At 37.8% G+C, this 23,258-nt stretch overlaps 2 protein-coding genes across 2 annotated transcripts in view; one reads left to right on the plus strand and one right to left on the minus strand.

The window, feature by feature from the left end:
- On the minus strand, positions 1-12,836 carry ndufs3 (NADH:ubiquinone oxidoreductase core subunit S3). The gene is made up of 7 exons (XM_052029510.1): positions 12,710-12,836; positions 9,491-9,553; positions 8,450-8,547; positions 7,609-7,758; positions 1,792-1,917; positions 510-629; positions 1-297 (listed from the first exon to the last, which is right to left on the minus strand). The coding sequence occupies exons 1-7, from the start codon at positions 12,768-12,770 to the stop codon at positions 130-132; spliced, it is 786 nt and encodes a 261-aa protein (XP_051885470.1). The 5' UTR covers positions 12,771-12,836; the 3' UTR covers positions 1-129.
- The window catches only part of kbtbd4 (kelch repeat and BTB (POZ) domain containing 4), a 15,468-nt gene continuing 5,017 nt past the window's right edge, over positions 12,808-23,258 (plus strand). The window contains exons 1-3 of the mRNA XM_052029509.1: positions 12,808-12,916; positions 15,115-15,741; positions 18,695-18,798. Coding sequence (XP_051885469.1) covers positions 15,138-15,741; positions 18,695-18,798 — 708 coding nt within the window. The 5' untranslated portion in view covers positions 12,808-12,916; positions 15,115-15,137. The remainder of the gene's footprint in view (positions 12,917-15,114; positions 15,742-18,694; positions 18,799-23,258) is intronic.

A 23,258-nucleotide genomic window follows, 5' to 3' on the forward strand; every position in this document is an offset into this window, starting at 1 on the left:
AACCTTATACAAGTAATTTATTTACATAAATATCACACAGACCATTAGGCATTACAGAAAAACAGCTACTTAGGTCCACATGAAAAGTGATATTACTCAGAGATTTCCCAAAGATTCAGCTGCCTCTGTTCACTTAGTCTCGGGCTTTTTCTCTCCTGCGTCAAGTTTTGGAAGTTCAATTTGCTCACGGTGTGCTGGGAATACTTCCCATGGGCTGTTGAGGTCAAATTTGCGGAATTCCTGGGCAAGTTCAACAGGCTCAGCGACCACACGTTTCACCTCATCATCATAGCGTACCTAGAAGGTAACATCAGTGGTTATATTTCATGGGATAGAACAATGAATATTAGTGTTTAATTAGGTTCAACTCTGTTGCCAATTTCTGATGTACTTTTTTTTTTGCAGACTTTCATTCCAATATTTCTTTCCTGACAATTCAGGGGCAGGGCGAAGGAAGAGAAAAACAAAACAGAAACAATCTACACTACTGAAGATATCAAATATTATACCTCCACATAGCCAGAGAGTGGAAAGTCTTTACGGAAGGGATGGCCTTCAAATCCATAGTCTGTGAGTATTCTTCTTAGGTCTGGGTGGTTAGCAAAGAATACACCATACAGATCCCAAATCTGGAACGAATAGCAGTAAAAATTATGCAACTTCTAAGTTTTGTTAAGAAATTTAAATTACAAATTTTATGGATGCAAGATGTAAGTGAAAAACAAATAATTTGTGCATCCATCCTGCAAGATACAAAATTATCTTCCAGGTAAAATTTTAAGCACAAATTAATAAAACCACACATAATAAATACTAAAGACTAAATAAATTAGATAGCTTAGATTATCAGGATATTTATTACAATAATATCCTTTGTTTCGTGCTCAAATCTGAAAACACAGTGTGGTTGGCTTAAATCTTATTATTAATTGTATGACTACTTTTGGAAAATAAGAATCTTGTAACAGTTAATGCCTGATTAAACCATGAAAGCCACATGATTTCTCACTTAAAATTAGAACTATAAAACATTAATGGAGAAAAGGTCACCCGGTTCATTAGATCTGCTCTTTCCAGGCAACACAAAGCCAACAAAACTTGGACTCTACCACAGCTGCCCCACACTTCAAACTAAACCCTAAAACATTCATCCATCTCTGGACTACTGACATCCACAAGCAACTTTCTTCCACCAAATTAGTAAAATAGTCATCCTAGAATTTATATACACAACCTTCAAATGATATGCGAGTTACTGAGCATACAAAATAGTTCAGTGAGATCTAAAAGAATAAACATTTTGGGTAGCATCTTTTGTCAGAACAGATAAGGAGTCCCAAATAGAATGGGGCCCACCTTTGCTTTTCAGACATTTGCTGCTTTAGTTGTTTGTAGTTTTCTGGCTGATCTCCAATCCTGCTTATGATTAGATACTTGAAGCCTTGCTTCCATATTTAATTAAATGTACAAAACTTAATCTACTTTTGCTAAGGTTAGGTTATCACAATGTTGTTGAGCCTCTACTCTCCCTATCTGCACTCTCTAGCCTCCAGTATATAATATTGTTCAACTCTTGGTTCAATTATCTACCACTCCTTAAGACCACATCACTTTGAAGATTACACTTTGCCTTGGCTTTCCAGGAAATGAACTATTAATAAAAAGGAACAAAAACAGAAAATGCTGGAAGAACTCAGGTCAGCAGCATCCACAAAGAGAGAAACAACATCAACATCAATGACCCTTTCCTCAGAATAGGAAAAACAATTCCATTGAATTCCTTCAGCTCACCTCTCTCTCATACCAGTTTGCAGCTTGAAACACAGGTACTAAGGAATCCAGGGGCGTCAACTCATCAGTATAAGTCTTCACACGGATACGAGAGTTAAACTGCAGTGAAAGCAGGTTATATACAATCTGTTGGAAAAGAAATAAACAATATCTTAAAATTACGTTGTGACTGTCATTAATCAGAACACTGAAACATGACAACATGATTCTTTCACCAATTGTCTACTTTTCTAAAACTATGCAATACAACATTGTGCATTCAGTGTATTTATTGTATGCATGGAATCAAGTAAGTGATCTGGCAATTTGTAATTTGTTTTCAAGGTTTTTGTTAATGATTAACTCTATCCTTTTTTAAGCACCAAAAGCAAGTGAAATGTGGAAATATGTCCAAAAAAGTACACTAATTTTCTTTGAGCATCATTCCTTAACCAAGTAGCAGGGATATTTAGAAGCACGATGTTCACTCCACTTTTCAAGAAGTAAAGAGATGGAAGTCCATCCTCAGTGTAATAGGCAATACATGTCTTCTTGGTATCTCATCGATGATGATGCTGTTGTAAACTTCATCTGTGACGCTGCACACAACTCTATCTGAACCTTGAGGCCTTTCACATACATACTGGAGACAATTTTGTCAATTTTACTCAAAAGTGTTGCAGATTGATCTGGTCAAGATCATCAGCAAGACCTGTGCCATTTGCTTTCCAGGCTATCCTTGGAGCACTGCATGGATAACTCTTTCTCTTCTGTTCTATCCCAATTCCCCATACAAGATCCTCTTTGAAAGAAAGCAGTCATCCAATCCAAGGGCAGTTCATCTGTGTTTAACATGTCCAAACGTTCAAGAACCTCAAAATTGGTCGTTCTGTCCTGCCGACAAATTAAATTGTTAGAAGATTTATATCTCAACTTTTACAACTGTATCTGGAGGGGAAAACAGGAGGGGAAGGGGAAAGAATTAAAGAGAAAATATAAAACTATACTGCAGTGTAGCAAAATCAGTAACAATAGTAAGAGTCTATCAGAAAGGGACAGAGTATACTTCCAGTTATAATCAGAGCAGAGGAACATGGCACAAAGACAAAATTCAGGGCAATTTATCTGAATGTTTGCTGTATTTGAAATAAGATAGGTGGATTTATGGCACAAATAGAAATAAATAGATCCAACCCAACACCATTACACAGGTGTGGTCGTAAAATGGTCAAGATTGGGAATTAAATATTCTAAAGATACTTAAATTTTAGAAGAAGGCAGCAAAAAAAAAAAAGGGAGGAAGCAGGGTTGTCCAGATTTTAAGGAATTGGACGAAAGCAGTACTGAGGAAGGATCTTGGCTCCAAAAATTAAACAGAAGCAGCTTTGAAGAACTATGAAACAATTTGTTAGGAACATTGTTGCTACTCCCAAACAGTGAAAGCAATACAGGGCAAAATACAAACCAGGAAATAAAGGTGCATTTAACAAGGGCAATACAATCTACATATAGACTGGGCAAACCAAATTAGCTATAATAGTGTGCAGGATAAATTCTTGAAGTGCTTAAGAGATTTTTTTTTAAATCAGAATAATGAGGAACCAGTGAGGGGGCAGGCTATAAAAGCAAAGATGTAATGCTGAGGCTTTATAAGGCATTGGTCAGACCACATTTGGAGTATTGTGAGCAGTTTTGAGCCCCATATCTGAGGAAGGATGTGCTGGCATTGGAGAGGGTCCAGAGGAGGTTTACAAGAATGATCTCGGGGTGAAAGGGTTAACATGCGAGTAGCGTTTGATGGGCTTTGGGTCTGTATTCACTGGAGTTTAGAAGAATGACGGGGGGATCGCATTGAAACCTACTGAATACTGAAGTACCTGGATAGAGTGGACGTGGAGAGGATGTTTCCAGTAGTGGGAGAGTCTAGGACCAGAATAAAAGGAGGGCCCTTTAGAAATGACAGGAGGAGGAATTTCTTTAGCCAGAGGGTGGTGAATCTGTGGAATTCATTGACACAGACAGCTGTGGAGGCCAAGTCATTAGGTATATTTGAAGCGAAGGTTGATAGGTTCTTGATTAGTAAGGGCGTCAAAGGGCGTCAAAGGTTAATGGGGTTGAGAGGGAAAAATAAATCAACCATGATCGAATGGCGAAGCAGACTCGATGGGCCAAATGGCCTGATTCAGTTCCTATGTCTTATGTTCATTGTAATGACAAAGGGTTAATTGAGAAGCTGGTAGCCAAAGGGCCCATCTGGGGATAGTGATCATAATATGGTAGCACTTTTTAAAATGACACTGGAGATAATTGGTGCATCGATTGTCAACTTCAACCTGAAATCAGGGTTTTAAATCTGAACAAAGCAAATTACAAAAGCCTGGGACACAAGTTGGCTTGGGTAGATTTGGAAACTGCAGTAAAAGATGTGAAGATGTGGCAGTGAACAAGCAAAACATTTAGAGAATTAAATCCCAACTTTTAAGTCATTTAGATCCTTTTAAGGCAAATAAAACAGAAAAAAAATGGATCAGCCATGGCTATTAAGAGAAGTTAATGAAAGTAATAGATCAAAAGGTAAGGATTTATATTGTTGCTACAAAGTAGCAAGCCTAGAAAATTTCATAATTCAGCAAAGGAGAACCAAGACACCAAAAAAAAAGCAACATTAAGAGCGGCCTAGTGAGAAACATAAAACAGCGCAATTCTACAGATAAGTAAAATGGAAATGATTACCTGAAGTTAATGTGAGTTCCTGACATAGGAGAAATAATATCAGAGAATACAGAACTGGCAGAAATATTAAAGAAATATTTTGTGCCCATTTTCATGCAATAATAAAAAACCTCTCAAAAACAGCAGGATCGAGAGAGGCTTAGGAGCTGAAAAAAATTAGCATTAGTAGAAAACTAGTTTTTAAGAAATTACTAGGATTGAAAGGCAATAAATCCCCACAATCTGGTGACCTGCATCCTAAGATTTGAAGATACCAATGGAGATATTCCAAAATTCCACAGGTTCTACAACATTTCCATAGATTGGAAGATAGCAAATGCAGCTTCAAGAAAGCAGAGATCTGATTTCAGCACCAGGGAAAATGCTGCAGTCTTAAGAAAGCAGTAACAGAACACTGCAGAGAGGTTTGAGGGAGATAGAGACAGGTTAAGTGAATGGAGGATGATATACAAGATGGAAAATTGCAAGGTTATCCATTTGGTCATATAAAATGAAAACATGGGCCATTGTTAAATTATAAAAGGTGTTAGTATTCAGAGGGACCCAGATATCCTTGTTCATGAATCACTGAAAGTTAATATGCAAGTACAGGACGCAATTACAAAGACAAATGGTACATTAGACCTTATTGCATAAGGAGCTGAGCTCAAGAGTAGAGAGGTCTTGCTTCAACTATATAGGCCCTAGTGAGATTGCAACTGGAAAACTGTATACAGATCTGGTCTCTCAAGAAAAAATATACTTGCAATTGAAGGGGTGTAGTAAAGGCTCACCAGATTAATTCCTGGAATAGCAGATTGGTTGTACAAGGAGATTGAGAAGACTTGGCCTATACTTTCTTGAATTTTGAAGAATGAGGGACGATGTCATAGAAACAAAAATTCATACATGACTGATGTGTCCAGAACCAAGGATCAGAATCTCAAAATAAGGGGTTAGCCATTCAAGGAGAAAAATGAGAAGAAATTTCTTCATGCAAAGGGGGGAGTTCTTTTCTCCTACAGTTTGTCCCACATTTTCCTGATTGGACATTGCTCTGAAGGTGTTTGGATCTATCCTTCTTTGAAGTGGAAGTGAGAACATTCTCCCATTCAATAAATAACTTCTTCCTCCTCCTTTGTAGTTTGGAGAGGTTTTTAATGTAGTCATCTAAACCCAATCATTTGCATGTGCAGGAACTGTATGGAGATTGACTACTGCTCTTATCAATCTTTGTCCAGCATTCTGTATCACAAATGGCTCTGGTATACCTGACATCATGAATGCATTATTGGGTAGTTAACAATATAGTCGATCATCATTATAGTTTGGACCACAGGTGTACCAGTGTTGCTTTGTAAATGTCTTTTTACCTAATGGTGAATAAACTTTATTCTGCTCATTTACCCATTAGTGTTCATCCATCTCTATCCATTGTTAGCCTAACCAGTCTTTCCCATCATTGCTGTAAAACAGCTTTTCTGCCATTGACATCTCCCAGCAGGATGGAGTCAACAAGTTTTTCTGCCATTGATGTCTCCCAGAAGATGCAGTCCAGGTTTGCTTTGCTTGCTTTGCTTCATGCTCATCAACATAGGTCTCCAGGCACAAACCAAGGGGACATGTCTAAGTTTTATGAACCTTTTCTACAGACCCACAGGGACCTCAAATGTTCAGATTACAAATCCACTCCATGGATCTTATTAATGTTTTCTACTTTACTTTACTAGAAGAAACTTTGCTGAGCTCAGTGATAGAACCATCTCTGGCATTTCTAATCTCATTAGTGCCACAGTATCAATCTCACACCTTCTTGCTGTCTCTGTCCATAAAACTGCAAACATGCAGACTTTTAGATTAAGTGTTTCTTCATTATTGTTTTCCAGCCACAGTAATGTTATACCACCTGCATTTGTCTGACCAAACATTTGAAAAGGTCAAAGTGGAGTTTCTTAGTAAAGGTGGCTCAATCAACTGGAATGCTGCCAAACCTCTCCGCCCTGCTAGAGGCACAAGTCCCAAGGTTGCTTTTGCACAGGATCATGACTTGTATCACCATGGTCATCTCCAACCATCACTTTGCAACACCCACAATGGCATAGGATTTGGAAAAGTGAAACTAGTACGGGTAGACTTGAGTGGGAGAGCCACTACACAAGTGTAACTCCATTCTCTCTTCACTGTGGAAGCCTGATTCTTGTGAGATGGAGTCATCACAGCCAGAGACATTGTTATCTGCTGTGGGCAATCATAATGCCTTCAGTGGCTAGTCACCTTCTCTGTGCCTCAATTCACACTGCTGAACCACCTTCATTGCCTTTATATCACACTGATCTGCTCTGCCCTGTCTGCCAGAACTGTCATGCCAGGACAGAGAATGGCAGTTTCCCTACCACAGTGAGGTTAGAAGACCTATTAGTGAACCTCAAGAGGTTCAACCTACACTCAAAATGATTTGCCAGAGTGTGGCAATTGTCATATTACTTTACAAAATGATTGCTTCCTGGAAATTGTTTTGTTAAGTGCAATTTCGTTACTCAAAAAAGGTTGGGCAAAATACATTATGGGTATTTTGGTACAGTGTATTTGTATGAACAGAGAGTGGCCCATTATTTGAAACAGCAAAAAAAAATTGTAAATCAAAGACATACTTTACATGGTGTTCCAGCAAAGTTTTGTAACTTGAGATATTTGTACTTTGGGCTAGGCATGAAATCTGGGTGTTATTGGGGACTGAGGCTAATAAACTACTCCAAGGGAAAACAATGTATTGATCTGGCAGAGAAACCACTCCTACGCAAGTAATGCTGTAACTCAGAGATAATGTATTTTGCTTCTAAATATTTAAACAATTAAAATCAATTGATGAAGTTAAATTCAGAACCACAATATAATACATATATGGTACTACGTTGCAACTTTAGCATTAGAGACAAGAATTAAATTTTACCCAATATATTTATTGCTGTTGCAAACAAAGAAATGATACTATGTAATAATTGCAAAGTAATTTGAAATTCTTATAACAAAAGATGTGCAATTTGAAAGCTGCTATAAGTGTAATACTTCATTACCGAATTGCCTTTTCATACTATTTCCTGTAGCCATGAACGTTTATCTCATTACCTCAAATCTAAATGGACGAGTAGGGACATCCACTGCAGTCTCATCAGCAAGTGACTTAAATTGGGCATTTGTATGATCTCGCAGGAATGTCAGCACAGGTATTATGCCATCTGGATGGATAAGAAGTTCCAATTCATTGAAACAGGTCACCTGTTCAACAAAGGCAAAACAAAGATATTTACCGATTTAAAAAAGAATCCAAAAAAACACTGCAGATGCTGGAAATCTGAAATAAATTTTGAAAAAGCTGAAAACACACAGCAGGTCAAGCAGCAACTGTGGGGTAAAAAAAGACAAAATGAATGTTTCAAGTCAAAGATCCTTCATCAGAACTGGGAAAGAGCTGGAACCTAACATCTGGGGTGTATTAACACACGTGACCGATCTGAATAATAATTAGTGCACAGAATACATCACTGGAGAAGCAAAATAAATTTGCCATTTTGTCATTACTATGTTCATTATCAATTACTGGCACTATATAGAATGCAAAAAAAAAACAAGGAATTAAGAAGGTCATTAGAGCTTTGCACATGGTTTTTGCACAACATTGTCACCATTGCCACAATGAGATAGTTTGTACAAACTTTCCTGGACAAGACATCTTGCTTGTTAGTCTAAGGGATATTGAACTCTTACTTTTATGTCAGTAATGGCATTGTTCTAGAATCTAAGTCAAATATCAGAAAATTATTTATTCAACCAAATGAGACCAATGTTGTAGATTTTCCAGTAAAATTTAACGTCGTATTCACAAATATATATTTGACCATATCGTAGAGTGACAGACTTAGTGACTCATTTTAAGTCAAAGTACTAGGCAGGTTAGCTAGAGTCTTACCTGCGCTTGTTGGATGTATTTGGGAAGAATTTCAGCAACATATTCACCAAACTGGGACAGCTGGTTGCGCTGTAATTCATTCTTTGGTCGGACAGTAGCTGCAAGGTAAAATGCCTGGTAAATCACAAGTATGGCATTTCTATCACATTTCTTCCCATGAAAAACATGCAGACTTCTTGGTACATCTTGCAGCAAGCATCAAGAAGACTTATTAGGTATTTTTCAAATCTACACATTGATAAATGGTGTTGCAATTAGAGCAAGTTAGAAATGGATTAGTCTCTACCTGGTATTAGTTCCCCAAAACCAGGTCAAAAATCAGAAGTGTAATGGACCAACCAAAAACATACTACCAAAAACACTAACCAAAAACATACTATCATCTTGACAAAGGCAGATTACTTTATAGGCAACCCATCCATTGGCTTAGCCATTCAGTCCGTGCACTATCTACAACACACAAAGCAGCAAGTTGCCAAAACTAAACCAGCAGCGCTTCATAAACCAGAGACCTTCATCACCTACAAGGACAAGGACAGCAGATACACAGAGAATATCATTACCTCTACATTCTCCTCAAAGGCACAGATCACCCTGTCATTCCACTATTATCACCGGGTCAAAATTCTGATACTCAGCCTAACTGCATTGCTGGAACACCTTCGGTTCATGGACTTCAGCGGAGTGAGAAAAAAAGCTCATCACCAGCTTCGCAAAGCCAAGTTAATGGTTGGCAATAAATGGCAAGACTGTTTTCATCTCAAAGAACAAAGAAAAAAAATTTCCACCTTGCATATTTCATTGGTTAGTTCACATAAATTCCCAATTCAACCCCAAGCACATGCTAACCATAATTTAAAAGATTATCTTTTATTACATACCACACCAGCTTTCCTTGTAACGGGAATTCTCCTATGTATGTCTCCCTCACTAGTTACTAACTTTCCTATAAGAGAGCTTCTTAGAAGTTTCACAATGTCATTTCTGGATTTGCATATTAAAACCAAGATATAATTAAAACAACGTTTGCCGGTTACTTACGACGAGTCTCAGGGGTGGATCCCTCAAGCCTGGTCTGCGATACTGAAACACTCCAGCCAGGGGCTAAAATGAAAACACGAGCAAGACTTTTATATCCCAATTGTATCAAAATTATTAAAAATAATGAACCCATATACTTTACATAAACTGAAGCTGTTCTACGGATCAAAAATACACTTGATAAAGAAACATTAAGATTTAAAAAGTTACAATTAATGAAATGAAGCACAAGCTGAAAATGTAAGGAAATTATAACTCTCAACAAATACTTTGGGTGTACAACTTTTGTACAAAGTAAAAAATGAGACAATTCTTTAATAGAATCATCAGCCTTGGCTCTTTCAAGACAGAAGGTGAGCCAAAGTTAACTATATTGCCCATAAACTAGGCTGACACTCTCCTGTAGTACTGTGCAACCTTACATCTCAAAAGGGGCCGAGCCTTGTTTCATTTCTGGACAGCTAAGTGTGAATAATTTCATAGTATCATCCCAGAAACAAGAGAATTGTCTGGTATCCTTGTTGACCTTTATCCCATTTAGAAATATATTGATTGTTACCAATAATGAAAGTGCTCAACAGCCTCTTGACATGCTTTGGGGATTGGTTAGGAGGTAACATATGGATACAAGAGAGTAAAAATGTTATGCACTCCACATAGCAGAATATGAGTACTGGTGCAGTAAATGAGTACAGTATCTGTAACAGGGCTCTATCTTTTCACCATATTTATCAATATCTTGGATGAAGTAATAGAGAGTCACAGATCTAACTAAAGTTAGGTGACATGATGCACTGTAAATGAGAACAGAAGCTTACAAAGTAACGTTGATTATTTAAGCAATTAAGCATAACAATGGCAAATGGAGTTCAATGTAGAGAATTGCAGACCCAACCACCTTGGAATTATAAAAGCAGTGTTTTCTAAATTCTGAGAAGCAAAGAATAGTGGGCAACCATGAAGACAAGAACACAAGAAAATAGAAGGAGTAGGCCATATGGCCTCTCAAGCCTCCCCTGCCATTCAATATCATGATGGCTGATCTTCCCCAGGCTTCAATTCTTCTTCTGTGCCTGTTCCACATAATCCCCAATTTTTCAAAGAATTAGTATCTAACCCTTCTTTAAATACCTCCAGTGATCTAGCCTGCCTAATTGTCCGGGGTTAGAGAATTCCAGAGATTGAACACCCCCTGCAAGAAGAAATTCCTGCACACCTCCATTTTAAATGACTTTCCCATATCTTGTCACTATGTCCCCTCATTCAAGACTCTCCAACTAGTGGAAACACCCTCAACATCTACTTTGTCACAACCCCCAGGATCTTGTGTGTCTGCATTCATTCATTCATTTTTCTAAACTCCAAAGAATACAGATATAAATTTTTAGCTTTGTGATAGGATAACTCTCATATCCCAGGAATTAGTTGAGTGCACCTCTTCTGGACTGCCTCCAATGGAAACATATCCTTGCTTAAGTAAGGGGTCCAAAACTGTACACAACAACACTGTGCAATATTTCTCTAAAGGTAAACTCCAATTCCCTTGCCATAATAGCTAATGTGCCACATATCTTCTTAACTACTGACTGCAACTGCATGTTAGCATTTTGTGGTTCATGCACAAGACCACCCAAATTCCTTGCAGTCTCTCAAATGTCTACCTTTTGAGTCCTCCTATTGAACTACATGAGATCACACTTTCCTGCATTAAACTACACTTGCCCATCCAATTAATCTATCTATATCTTTTTGAGTCCAAATATCCCCATTGTAGGATGCACTCCCATCTATTTTTTATGTCTTCTGCAAATTTGGATACCTTACACTCTGCACTCACCCATGTTATTAATATAGATAGTAAACTACTAAGGGCCAAAAACTGATCTTTCTGGCATTCCACTAGGTACATCCTCACAGACATCATTAAAATTTTAAGAGTACTTTTTTTTAAATTAAAAGGTTCATGGAACACTGGGCTGTATCTCAAGGCGGTTGGAAGATAAAGAGATTGAATATACTTTCAAAGTACTGCAATCAATTCTGTCCTATTCCTCAGAAAGGACATCATGACTCCTGAATGTTTCAATTTAGATTTTCCACAAGGATAGAGTGCATAGATTTGTTTTCCCTTGATCACAGATAATGATTAAAGGATTTGATTGAGTAGCTAAAGAAAACCATTTCCTCTGGTGGTTGAACTCTTCAAGGGGATAAGCTTAAAAAGGAGAAATGGGCCATTCAGGAGTAACATCAGGAAATAAATCTTCACATAAAAGGGGAATTAAAATGTTCAAATATACCCAAAAAACTGGGACAACTGGAATTTTAAATTGATATATTTTTGTTAGGCAAGGGCATTAAGGGATGTCAAATCAAAGCAATAAATGAAGTACAAATCAACAATGAATTGACTAATGGCAGGACTAAGCACCACTCATCATCTGAAGTTCCATTAAGCAAGGTCATACACACAACAATGACATGGATTCAATAACAGGATCCAATGATAGTGACCAGCAGCTTTAACGAGTAAGATGTGGTGAACAGGAACACTTAAGCTTGTCTCTCATCCCCAAAATCTTTAGCTGTCCCAGCATTTATAACGGGAGGAAGTTGAATTCATATGTCAATGAGGGAAACACAAAACAAAGCTTTCATTCCTTGTAGAAACTTCACTTAGGTGAATTTAAAATAAAGCCTAATTTCACAAAACCTATTTTCCCACATCAACATGGTTTCCCTCCTTCAGAAACCATTCGTTTTTTTTCTGCTAACATACAATCTGCAGGTTGTCTCCAGAATCTTCGTCAATGGGCCATCACGCTAAAGGCTCGTTGGAGGCAATGAAGCCGTGCCCCTCTCCTCGTTTACATGCGTATTCCTGCCACAGGTTACACGAAGCAAGTAACTGCGGGGAGATTTTGCAGTCCTCTCCCGTCTCTACATCCCCCTGCACCCTCAGAGGACCCTGCATGATTTCAACACGGTCCTGCCCACTGACCGTGCCTGCAGTTACCCGACCCCTACCCGAAATCCCTTCCCAACCCCCTCGATCCCCCGCCGGCCCTGCAGCAACCATCCAGCCGTGCCACTGGGAGAAGGTCAAACGGCGGCTCAGTGACAGGCACGGCCGCCTCGGTCACGTCCGCCCCGCCGTCCAGGCCCGGCCAACGCTCCCCACCCGGCCTTCCCCTCTCCACTCCCACCGACCCTCCTCACCCGAGCTCCGCAAACTTCTCCGCAACCCAGCGCAGGCCAAACTCACAAGCCTGGCCGCCATGGCAATAGAAACGGAAGCAGCGACCGACCGAACGTCCGTCCGTTAATCCCTTCCGGCCGCCCAAGCGGTGTTCGCCGCTCTAACTCTTCCCCCTCCGTTGACGTGGAATGAAGGCAGCAGCTCCAGCCAGACGGGTGACAAATAAGGTAAAGACAATCATCTGGACATCAGTTACCTATGTTGTGTACAGGTGCGAGGTTTTTTTTTATCCTATTCTTTGGGTATGAGACGATCTCGGACGCTAGTTGGTGTTTTTTTTTCCCTCCACCAGAAACCTGTTGTTGTCGCGCTGTTCCCGTCCCTCGGGCTCTCTCCTCGGCTGCAGCCCCTCCGGCCGCTCACAGGCCCGGGCCCTTTACTGGGGAGGATGCGTTAGTGCCCATGCTCAGCTGATGCTCGCCAGCAGCGCGCAGGCTTTCTCTGCCAATGTTTCGGCGGTTTTTTGTTTGTCTTTTGCAGTAAGCCGAATGTAAAATGTAGGTTTAAAAAGAACTACTCGAGTGAAAATAAGCCTCGAAATGGCTTTCCATTTAAAGATCAGAAAATATTGGAAGTATCCAGTGAATAATTTTTGTCTTTGGAACTAGTAAATATGGTTTACTAGGGAAAATTGGAAATGTCCTGTTTGGGAAACCTGCTGTGCCTTTTCAGAAATCTAGATTTGACTTTTTGCAGGATTAGCTGGATTTGTTTGGACAGTTATGTAAGATTTCATTCTGATTGTGCTCGCACATTAAAATTAAAGCACTTTAGGAGATTTAATCTAAAAAAAAGCAGTGAGCCTGATGATTGATAGCACTTTTGAATTCAACAAAGAATGAGCAAGCGATTACTGAAGAAAGAGACATAGGAAAATAGAAACACATAAAAAAGATTGTAAGCTTCTGCAGTTACATATAAAGGAAAAGAGAGCAAATGTGCATTTATTACAGACAGATTCAAAGAGAGGTAGCACAGAAACAAGCCCTTTAGCACACTGAGTTCACGCCAACCATCAGCTATCCATTTACACTGATCCTACATTATTCCCATTTTTATTCTCCCTACATTCCCATCAGTTAGGAGCAAGTTACAACAGCCAATTAACCTATCTGCATCTTTGGGGTGTTGGAGGAAACGCACGCAGTCACAGGGAGAACATGCAAATTCAGACAGAGAACACCAAAGGTCAGGATCAAATCTGGATCTGTGGGGCTGTTTAGCTGCACCACTCTGCCTCCCCCCCCCCCCACCCCCAGTGCAAACCACAAGGTTTTTTGTTAATTTCAAAATACCAACACATGCCATGTTATGCAACTGTTCAGGATGAACCTTGACAAACACCCCTGCACCTTTTCCCAAGCCTTTCTGGCAGAGACTCTCTCTGAAGGTGTGGTCAGTGTGGCCGATATTCCAACCAATATCTGACAGGGTCGGCCCTTGCCACCATCATGCGAGCATCTTGATGCTTGTTTCTAAGCTTTGGCGATGAGATATTCTGCCAGATAATTTTAGTAGTCCATTTGGGGAACCACACCAGCAGATCCACCATTTCCTTGCCCTGCCAGGCTCTGGTGACATTTCATGTGGTCATTTTCAGTCTCCTTTCTTAAAAAAAAGGACAAACTTGTTATCGAGAGGGTACAGCAAAGATTCACTAGACTGGTTCCTGAGATTGAATGATGCTGATGGTCAGCATGGTGACCCGAAGGAAAGATGGAGGATGCTCAGCTTCTGTTCTCTGCTTTAGGAGATTGGGAGGTGAGCTCATTGAGATGGAGGACTTGCATAGTATTGGGAAATTTCTTGAAAAAGCAGAGGAATTAAACAAATACTTTGTTCATCGATATGGAACAGTTACAAAAAATCTACTAGAAATTCTAGAGAACCTAAGGTCCAGTGCGAATGATAAAGTAAAAGAAATTATCAGTCAAAAAATACTACAAGAAGTTTAATGATCCTGAAAACTGATAAATTCCAAGGACCTGAAGATTTACATCCCAGACCTTGGAGATGATGGATCTCTTGGTTGTCGTCTTCCAAAATTCTGTAGATCCTCAAATGGTTCCTGTAAAATTGGAGGATAGCAAATGTGACTCCACTATTTAAAAAGGAGGGAGAGGTAAAATGGGAATTATCAATCTGACTTCAGTAGTTGGGTCAGATTAGGTTGAATAGCTCTTTTTGACCATCACAGAAATGATGGACTTAAGGGCCCTTTTCTTGCGCTATGATACTGAATGTATGATACAGAATGTTCATGCTTTTGGACAAAACAGATTATCAGAAGATACAGATCATAAAATAACATAGTGATGTTCTACAACATAGTTAAAAAATGGTATGATGAATTTTATTCCCATAGGACCCGATGTACCAGTTGTGACTATGGAGCCAGCCAGCGATGTAGGAGGTGCAACCATTGCAGGTCCAACTGAAGAGAGTTACTTTATGAGCTATACTTTCACAGACAGATTACACTCCGTACGAGTTGCTCAGAGCATAATGGATCTGTGTCTTGAAGACAGGTTGTTTGCAGATGTTACCATCTCTGTGGAAGGTAAAGAATTCCAGCTACACAGACTAGTTCTTTCTGCTCAGAGCTGCTTTTTCCGCTCCATGTTCACCTCTAATTTAAAGGAAGCTCACAATGATGTTATAGAATTAAAAGATGTGAATGCAAGTGTTTTCCAGCTCCTTGTGGACTATATCTACCGGGGAACTGTAAAACTGAGAGTGGAGGACCTCCAGGAAACATATGAGGTGGCGGATATGTACCAATTGACTTCACTTTTTGAAGAGTGCTCTCGGTTTCTGGCTCGGACAGTTGATATCAGGAACTGTTTACAAGTCATGTGTTTGGCTGATCAGCACAGTGACCAGAAACTGTATACAGCAGCAAAACAGTGTGCAAAAACACACCTGTCTCAGCTTCACAAAACAGAAGACTTTGTGAAACTACCGATAAGATTGTTCACAGACATCATTAAGGGTATGTGTTTATCTATTTATATTTCACTTGATGGGGAGAATAAAACATTTTTAAATTTTAAAAATTAAAGGAGTTTATGAAAAAAGGTTTATGTGGTATCCAATATCTTAACTAAGATAGTTATACCATGAAGGTTACATCCTTGATGTAGAAAATAATTGTGTTACTGTTTCCAGAAAAGAACGTTTATTCCTGTTTTCCCTGCAGCAATTACATTTAATATCCACGTATTTATTTTGGTCATGGAAAAAGCCAGAATCTAAATATGCAGTCAAATTCATGTTATGTAATATTTTTGTTACAGACTTTTGTTTTGAGTTAGAACTTACTAATGCCAGGGTTATACAAACAGGATCCATTCTACGCAAATAAATAATTTCTGGGGAACAGTGAGTCATCCATGCATGACGTTGTCCTAAATGCTAAATCCATGATATTTAGAGATTATTTTCTAGTGGCACCTTAGTGGATCTATTTATGGCATTGTGGTTTCCAAAGACAATTTCAATCTGATCAACTTCCAATCATGAATTGCAAACCCAATCCCTGCCTCATGGCAATGATTTGACTGATAATTATGCCCTATTCCCCTAGTTTACCAGCTGCCCAAATTGTCAGAGTTTGAATGTTTGTGAATGACATTCACAAATGTTCAAAAAATTTAACTGTTAAAAATTAATTTAACTTTTCATAGTATGATTTTAAAATGTTTTAAATAAAAATAAATCCCTTAAATTCAAGATAACTTAATAATTAAGTGTATTTAATTAGCCCTTCAGGAAATTGGTGCTCCACTGTTGGACTCCATGAGGAATCATCCACTCTTGGAATGCAGTCACTCTCTAATGGTCTGCTATAAATTCATGCACACTTATGTGGGCTTACTGAACTACCGACATTTCTCAGGACGATTAGGCCCAGTAAAACTTGTATAAATCCGTTGCAGGAAAATGAAAATTATACCTTTTTGGGGGAATTTCCATGAATATCAAAATTGGGACCAACAGTATTTTCCAATTAAGTTGTTCACAGAGTTAAACAGCAGAGAAAGAGGCATTCATTTGGTCACAACTGTGCAGACTCTTTGGAAAAACTATCGAATTAGTCCCAGTCTCCTATTCCACCCCCCGCCCCCAACCATCCAAATGTTCTCTTTTCAATTATCAACACAATTCTCACCTGAAAGTTGCTGCTAAATTGGGTTCTGTCACTTTTTCAGATGATACATTTTAGTTAATAACAAATTAGCTCACAAAAAGAATTCTCATAATATCCCATCTGGTCGTTTGCTATATCCATTGGTTATCAACTTGACAGTAGAAATGGCTTTTCCTCATTTACACTATTAAAACTCTAGATGATTTTGAATACTCTTTGAAACCTCCTGTAACCTCTTCGCTTCAAGAATATTCCCTAGTGTAACTAGTCTCTCCAAGTAATTGTACTCTCTCATTCTGACGATGTTACTCTGTACCCTCTCCAAGGGCTTGAAGTCATTTTGCAAACTAGTTAGGATAAATGCTCACCTGACCTACCATCTTTGGATTGATGTACTGTCTAAATAATTCAACCTTATCATATAGAGGAAACTGTTTTATTGGGAAGACTTTTAAGGAATTATGTTCATTTAAGTACAATATGTTCACAATCTGCATATTTCAGTTTGTCTAACAAAAATGTAATAGTCTACTTGATATGAGCACTTTAAAAAATAGAATAGCTAACCATATAATTTTTGTTGTGAATCAATTACGATTGGAAAAAAGGTGCAATAGTACAGTATCGGCCACTGATTAATTACCATTGTGTTAAGATTAACCAGAATGAAGGTCGGTAAACAAAGCCAGTTAAGGTGGTTCCAAGTGCATTTAGGCTGAATCAAATCAATCCAGTTCATATTTTGAGTTGAAACAGAGCACCATATTCCAAACTTCTTTTGAAGTTTTAATGGAGACTAAAAATTAAAAATATTTGTAATTCATAAATACATGTCAAGCATTTTGAGGATGAATAAAGCCAAGAGTTCATCTTCTCTTTAGTAAAGGTGATATTAAGTATTGTTATTAAACAAAGAGCAATTATCTTGTAAGATTCCAGGGAGTTTCTGCCCCACTTATCAAAGAAATGGAGCCCAATGGAATCTATGAAACCATGTTTCAGTGAAACATCTTATTTCAGTGTGGAATAATACTTCATGTAACTAATATTTTGAGTTAGTGCTTTTATATTGAACTTCTTTAATTCTCTCACCAACAAAAATTATCAAATTTTCAATGTTCACCTAAAGGGTGTACACGTAATAGGATCAATAAATTTTCTTTACATTTACCTTTTTGCTCCTCAAGCAGAAATAAGACATAGTATGCAAGCATGGATAAAGAACAGCTACTGGTAGTCCACCCTGTCAATGTCCATAGTCAGACCTACTTAGCAATGAGTAGATGAGATGCTGATACTGACTGGGTTTCTGTTAGCTTCCGCTTGAGAAGGGCAGTGATGCAAACATTGATCATGGGTCAGCAGCAGTCTTTAAAGGAGAGGATGGAAAGGTCAGGGAGAAATCAATATATAATGGACAAAACTCACAGATAATAAAGAATGTTGCGCCAAACCTTTTTACTACTTTCCCCTTGCTGCAGCAAATGATTCCTTCAATGCTTTAAGTAGCTATCTCCTGCCATATACTGAGTGTAACTTGCAGGCAGATTGAGGAAGCAGCAGAGGACTTCAATTGACATTAAAAATCACATTCAGGTCTTTAATGCATCATGTAACTCCAATGTCAGTATTTGAATTAAGCCTAAATCAAGGTCTGTCTTCTAAGTCATATTGGTGGAACACTATACAAGAATAAATAAGGCTTGAACTAAAAGTCAGCCACAGTCTGGATTCAAGCCATACTAATAGGAACAAAATAAAACCAAATAACATTTTGTTTTCTGCGATAATGTAGATGGTGTTCCCAGCTCTCAGAAACGCCAAAGCAATAGAAACCTGGATGACCATGACAAGGAAGAGCGAGCGCAATACTCTGAGAACCTGATATCCAGTTTAAAGGTACTGTACATTAAAACCAGTCAGTGTAAATGTTCCAACGGTGAAACTGAAATTTCCCTGTAACTAAAATTTTCCTACTAGTACGAAACACGAGATGAACTTCGCAGCTCCAGGTGACCGGGTTCGATCCTGACCTGGGGTGTGATCTGTGCAGAATTTGCATGTTTCTCCAGGTGCCTTCTATGTCCCAGAGACATCCTGGTAGGTTAAATGACTACTGTAGATTACCCCTTAGCGTACCAAGTACCAGAAGAATCAAAGAGGAATGATGGGCATGGGAGACAGAAATAGTTGCTCGGCGGCAGGGAAATAAGGTGGACTGATGGGATTACTCTGTTGAGAATCATAATGGTCCTGATGAGCCAAATGGCTGCTTCCTGTATCGTAATAAGTAATTCTTTTAGGATGTTATTTTCAAAGTTTATTTATACTGACAATGTAAATGCATCAATTCAAACTACTATAATTAATGTGAAACTTTGATCAGCTGGTTTAAATTGCAGAGGTGAATGTTAGATCAACTGATTTGCATACCTGTGAATAATACAACATTCCAAAATATATAAATCATACTTTGGGATTCTGGACATCAAATTTAAAAGCTTGAGAATCAAAAATAAACTGTAGATGCTGGAAATTGAAATTAAACTGAAAGTGCTCAAAACACACTATAGATTAGGCAGCATCTTTGGAAAGAGAAATACAGTTTCAGGCCAAAGACTTCCATCAGCATTTTCTGGCTTTATGTAAGCCTAATAGTTTTATCGAAGCCCTTCCTTCTCATGAGATCAGAACAAACGGCTGCTTGCTAATAATTCTGCAGTGCTAATACCTGACAAAGTAGGCAAATGGGACCAGCTTGGATGGGCATATAAGTCAGCATGGACCAGTTGGTTGAAGGGCCTGTTTCTGTGCTGTATGGCTCTATGACTCTAAGTGGCATGTAATGTGTGTGTATATATATATATATAGTGGGTACAACAGAAAGCCCACCTTACCTTACCTTCAAAACCTCAACCATCACTTAATTACCCTGATTTGTGGAAGGGAGTTCAGCATTGACCAAAAGCCTTACTTATTCAATCTTATCAACACAGAAAAGATGCTAGATAAGTGCCCCAGCTGCCAACCCTAAAGCCTATCCACTATGAGCTCAAGTTAGGACGTTATGGAATACTCAACATTTCCATCGATTAGCAGCTGAGGAAAAAAAAACACCATATAGAATAGCTTACAAACTGGGTGTTCCGGTTTCCTCCCATATCCCAAAGACATGTTGGTATGTTAAATGGCTTCTGTAAATTACCCCTTGTGTAGGTGGGTGGCAGGAGATTGGGGAGAATTGATGGGTATGTGAGAGAAGATAGATTGTAGGGAGATAACAGGGAATGAGATTGATAGGTGTACTCCAAGGGCTGGACAGGCTTGATGGGCTAAATAGCCTTCTGTCTCGTAAGGAAATATGAGAAAAGTGAGCTTACTTGATTGGTGATTCTTTCTATCTTTTTCCATCTTTTTATTAATTTTCAAATTAGTACTAAATAATATATATAACATTAGTAATTATACATATGGTGCAAAGAGATCAGGATAACAATCATAACAGTTAATGTATATAATCACAAGGAGTAAAAAAAGTAATCTAGACCTCCCGCTCTCTTATTAAGTGAACATAATACAAAAGGAAGGATTGAAAAGAAATTTAATTATATGAGAAAAGAACCCCCAAATCAAAAAAAATATTGATAATAAACCAAAAAAAACCAAAAACTTCAAAAAAAAAACTGGACTGATATAATATAATTAAAAAAAAACATTATTATGTCGTCAACTCTGCTCCTCTGTATTTAAGGGTTATTGAAAGGGATCTGAAAAAGGTCAGCTTATGTCATATGGAAATATTGAATAAATGGACTCCAAACTTCCTCAAATTTAAGCGAAGGATCAACAGTACCACTCCTAATTTTTTCTAAGTTTAAACATGCTATAGTTTGAGAAAACCACTGAAAAGTGGTGGGAGGTATTGGATCCTTCCATTTGAACAAAATGGATTGCTTGGCCATTAATGTGACAAAGACGATCATACGACGAGCAGAAGCAGATAAATGGCGTGATTCCATCACTGGTAACCCAAAAATTGCAGTAATAGGGTGAGGTGGTAAATCAATGTTCAATACAGATGAAATAATGTTAAAAATGTCTTTCCAATATTTTTCCAAAAGGGGACAGGACCAAAACATATGTGTCAGGGAAGCCACCTTTGAATTACATCTGTCACGTATAGGATTTATATGATGATAAAAATGGGCTAACTTGTCCTTGGACATATGGGTCCTGTGAACCACCTTAAACTGTATCAAAGAGTGCCTAGCACACATTGAAGATGTATTAACTAATTGAAGAATTTTCTTCCATGTCTCTGTAGGTAAAAGTATCTGGAGTTCTCTTTCCCATTCATTCTTAATTTTATCAAGTTCCTCTGAACGTATTTTCATAATCCGATCATAAATTATTGCTATCAGGCCCTTCTGATAAGGATTAAAACCTAATTTTTTTTCTGTAATTTCAATTTTATATGGTGTCAGAAAAGAAGGTAAAGTAACTTTAAAAAAAATTCTAATCTGTAAATATCGGAAAAAATGTGATCTAGGCAAATTGTATTTATTAGACAACTGTTCAAAAGTTAGAAAACAGTTATCAATGAATAAATCACAAAAACATGTTATTCCCTTCATTTTCCATAGGGAAAAAGCTGAGTCAATTCTAGATGGTTGAAAGAAAAAATTAGATTGAATAGGACTTGATAAATTAAATTTATTCAATCCAAAAAATTTACGAAATTGAAATTATATCTGTATTGTATGTATAACTATTGGATTAGTCATTTGTTTACTCAATTTAGTAAGTGCAAATGGAATGAAGCTCCTAAAATAGAAACTAATGAAAATCCTTGTACTGATTCACACTCAAGGTGTACCCAACAGGGACAATGAATTGCATCTAAATCTTGTGCCCAGAAAATTTAAGTATCTAATATTAATTGCCCAATAGTAAAATCTAAAATTAGGCAAAGCCATCCTTTTTTAATTTTTGTAAATATTTCTTACTTAACCTTGGGTTTTTATTCCTTCATATATACGAAAGAATTTTGGAATCAATAATGTTGAAAAAGGATTTCAAAATAAAAGTTGGAATCGCCTTAAATAGCTCGAAAAATTTTGTTAAAATATTCATCTTAACTGCATTAATTCGGCCAATCAATGACAGAGAGAATGGGGACCATTTAGTAAATAATTGTTTAACGTAATCAATTAAAGGTAAAAAGTTAACTTTAAATAAGTCCTTGTGTTTCTTGGTAATTCTAACACCCAGGTACGTAAAGTAATCAGTCACTAATCTAAATGGTAATTGCCTATAAATTGGGACATGCATGTTTAATGGGAAAAGTTCATTCTTATTAAGATTTAATCTATAACCAGAGAAAACACTAAACTGAGCAAGTAGTGATAATACTGCAGGGATAGATTTCTCCAGGTTAGAGATATATAGTAACAGGTCATCTGCATAAAGAGATATCTTATGAGTCCCCTTTCCATGAGTGATACCAAATATGTTAGAAGAATCCCGAATGGCAATTGCCAAAGGTTCCAAAGCAATATTAAATAATAAAGGACTTAGAGAGCAACCCTGTCTAGTGCCTCGAAAAAGCCTGAACAAGGGGGATCTCTGATTATTAGTAAGTATTGAAGCCGTAGGTGTGTGGTAAATCAATTTGATTGCGGATATGAAATTTGAACTAAAATTAAATTTCTCAAGCATGTTAAATAAATATTCCCATTCGACTCTTTATCAAACGCCTTCTCAGCATCTAGCGAAGTAACACATTCTGGAATTACAGATGAAGGGGTATATGTAATATTTATTAACCTCCTAATATTAAAATGCAAATAACGATTCTTAATGAATCCTGTCTGGTCATCAGAAGTAATTTGTGGTAGTACCGCTTCCAGTCTAGAAGCCAATATTTTGGAAAAAATTTTAGAATCCACATTCAATAAAGAAATAGGTCTATAAGATGCACATTCAGTGGGATCTTTATCCTTTTTAAGAATTAAAGAAATAGTTGCTTCATAAAAGGATTGTGGTAATTTACCCACTGATAGGGCGTCTTTGAGAAATTTTACCTAACCAGGGAGAGAGAAGGTCAGAAAAGGATTTTAAAAATTCAACAGTATACCCATCAGGACTGGGTGTTTTACCCGAATTCATTGAAGAAATTACTTTCTTTATTTCTTCCTCCGAAATGGGTGCATCTAATATTAAATGTTCATTAAGTGATAATTTCGGAGTCTTCAAGCTCCTTAAAAACTCATGCATTGATGTAGAATCCTCGGGAGGTTCTGATTGATATAAAGAAGTATAAAATTCTTGAAAAGATTTGTTAATTTGATCATGGTCAC

Source organism: Pristis pectinata, chromosome 14 (assembly GCF_009764475.1).
Source record: "Pristis pectinata isolate sPriPec2 chromosome 14, sPriPec2.1.pri, whole genome shotgun sequence".
In the NCBI taxonomy this organism is placed as follows: Eukaryota; Metazoa; Chordata; class Chondrichthyes; order Rhinopristiformes; family Pristidae; genus Pristis; species Pristis pectinata.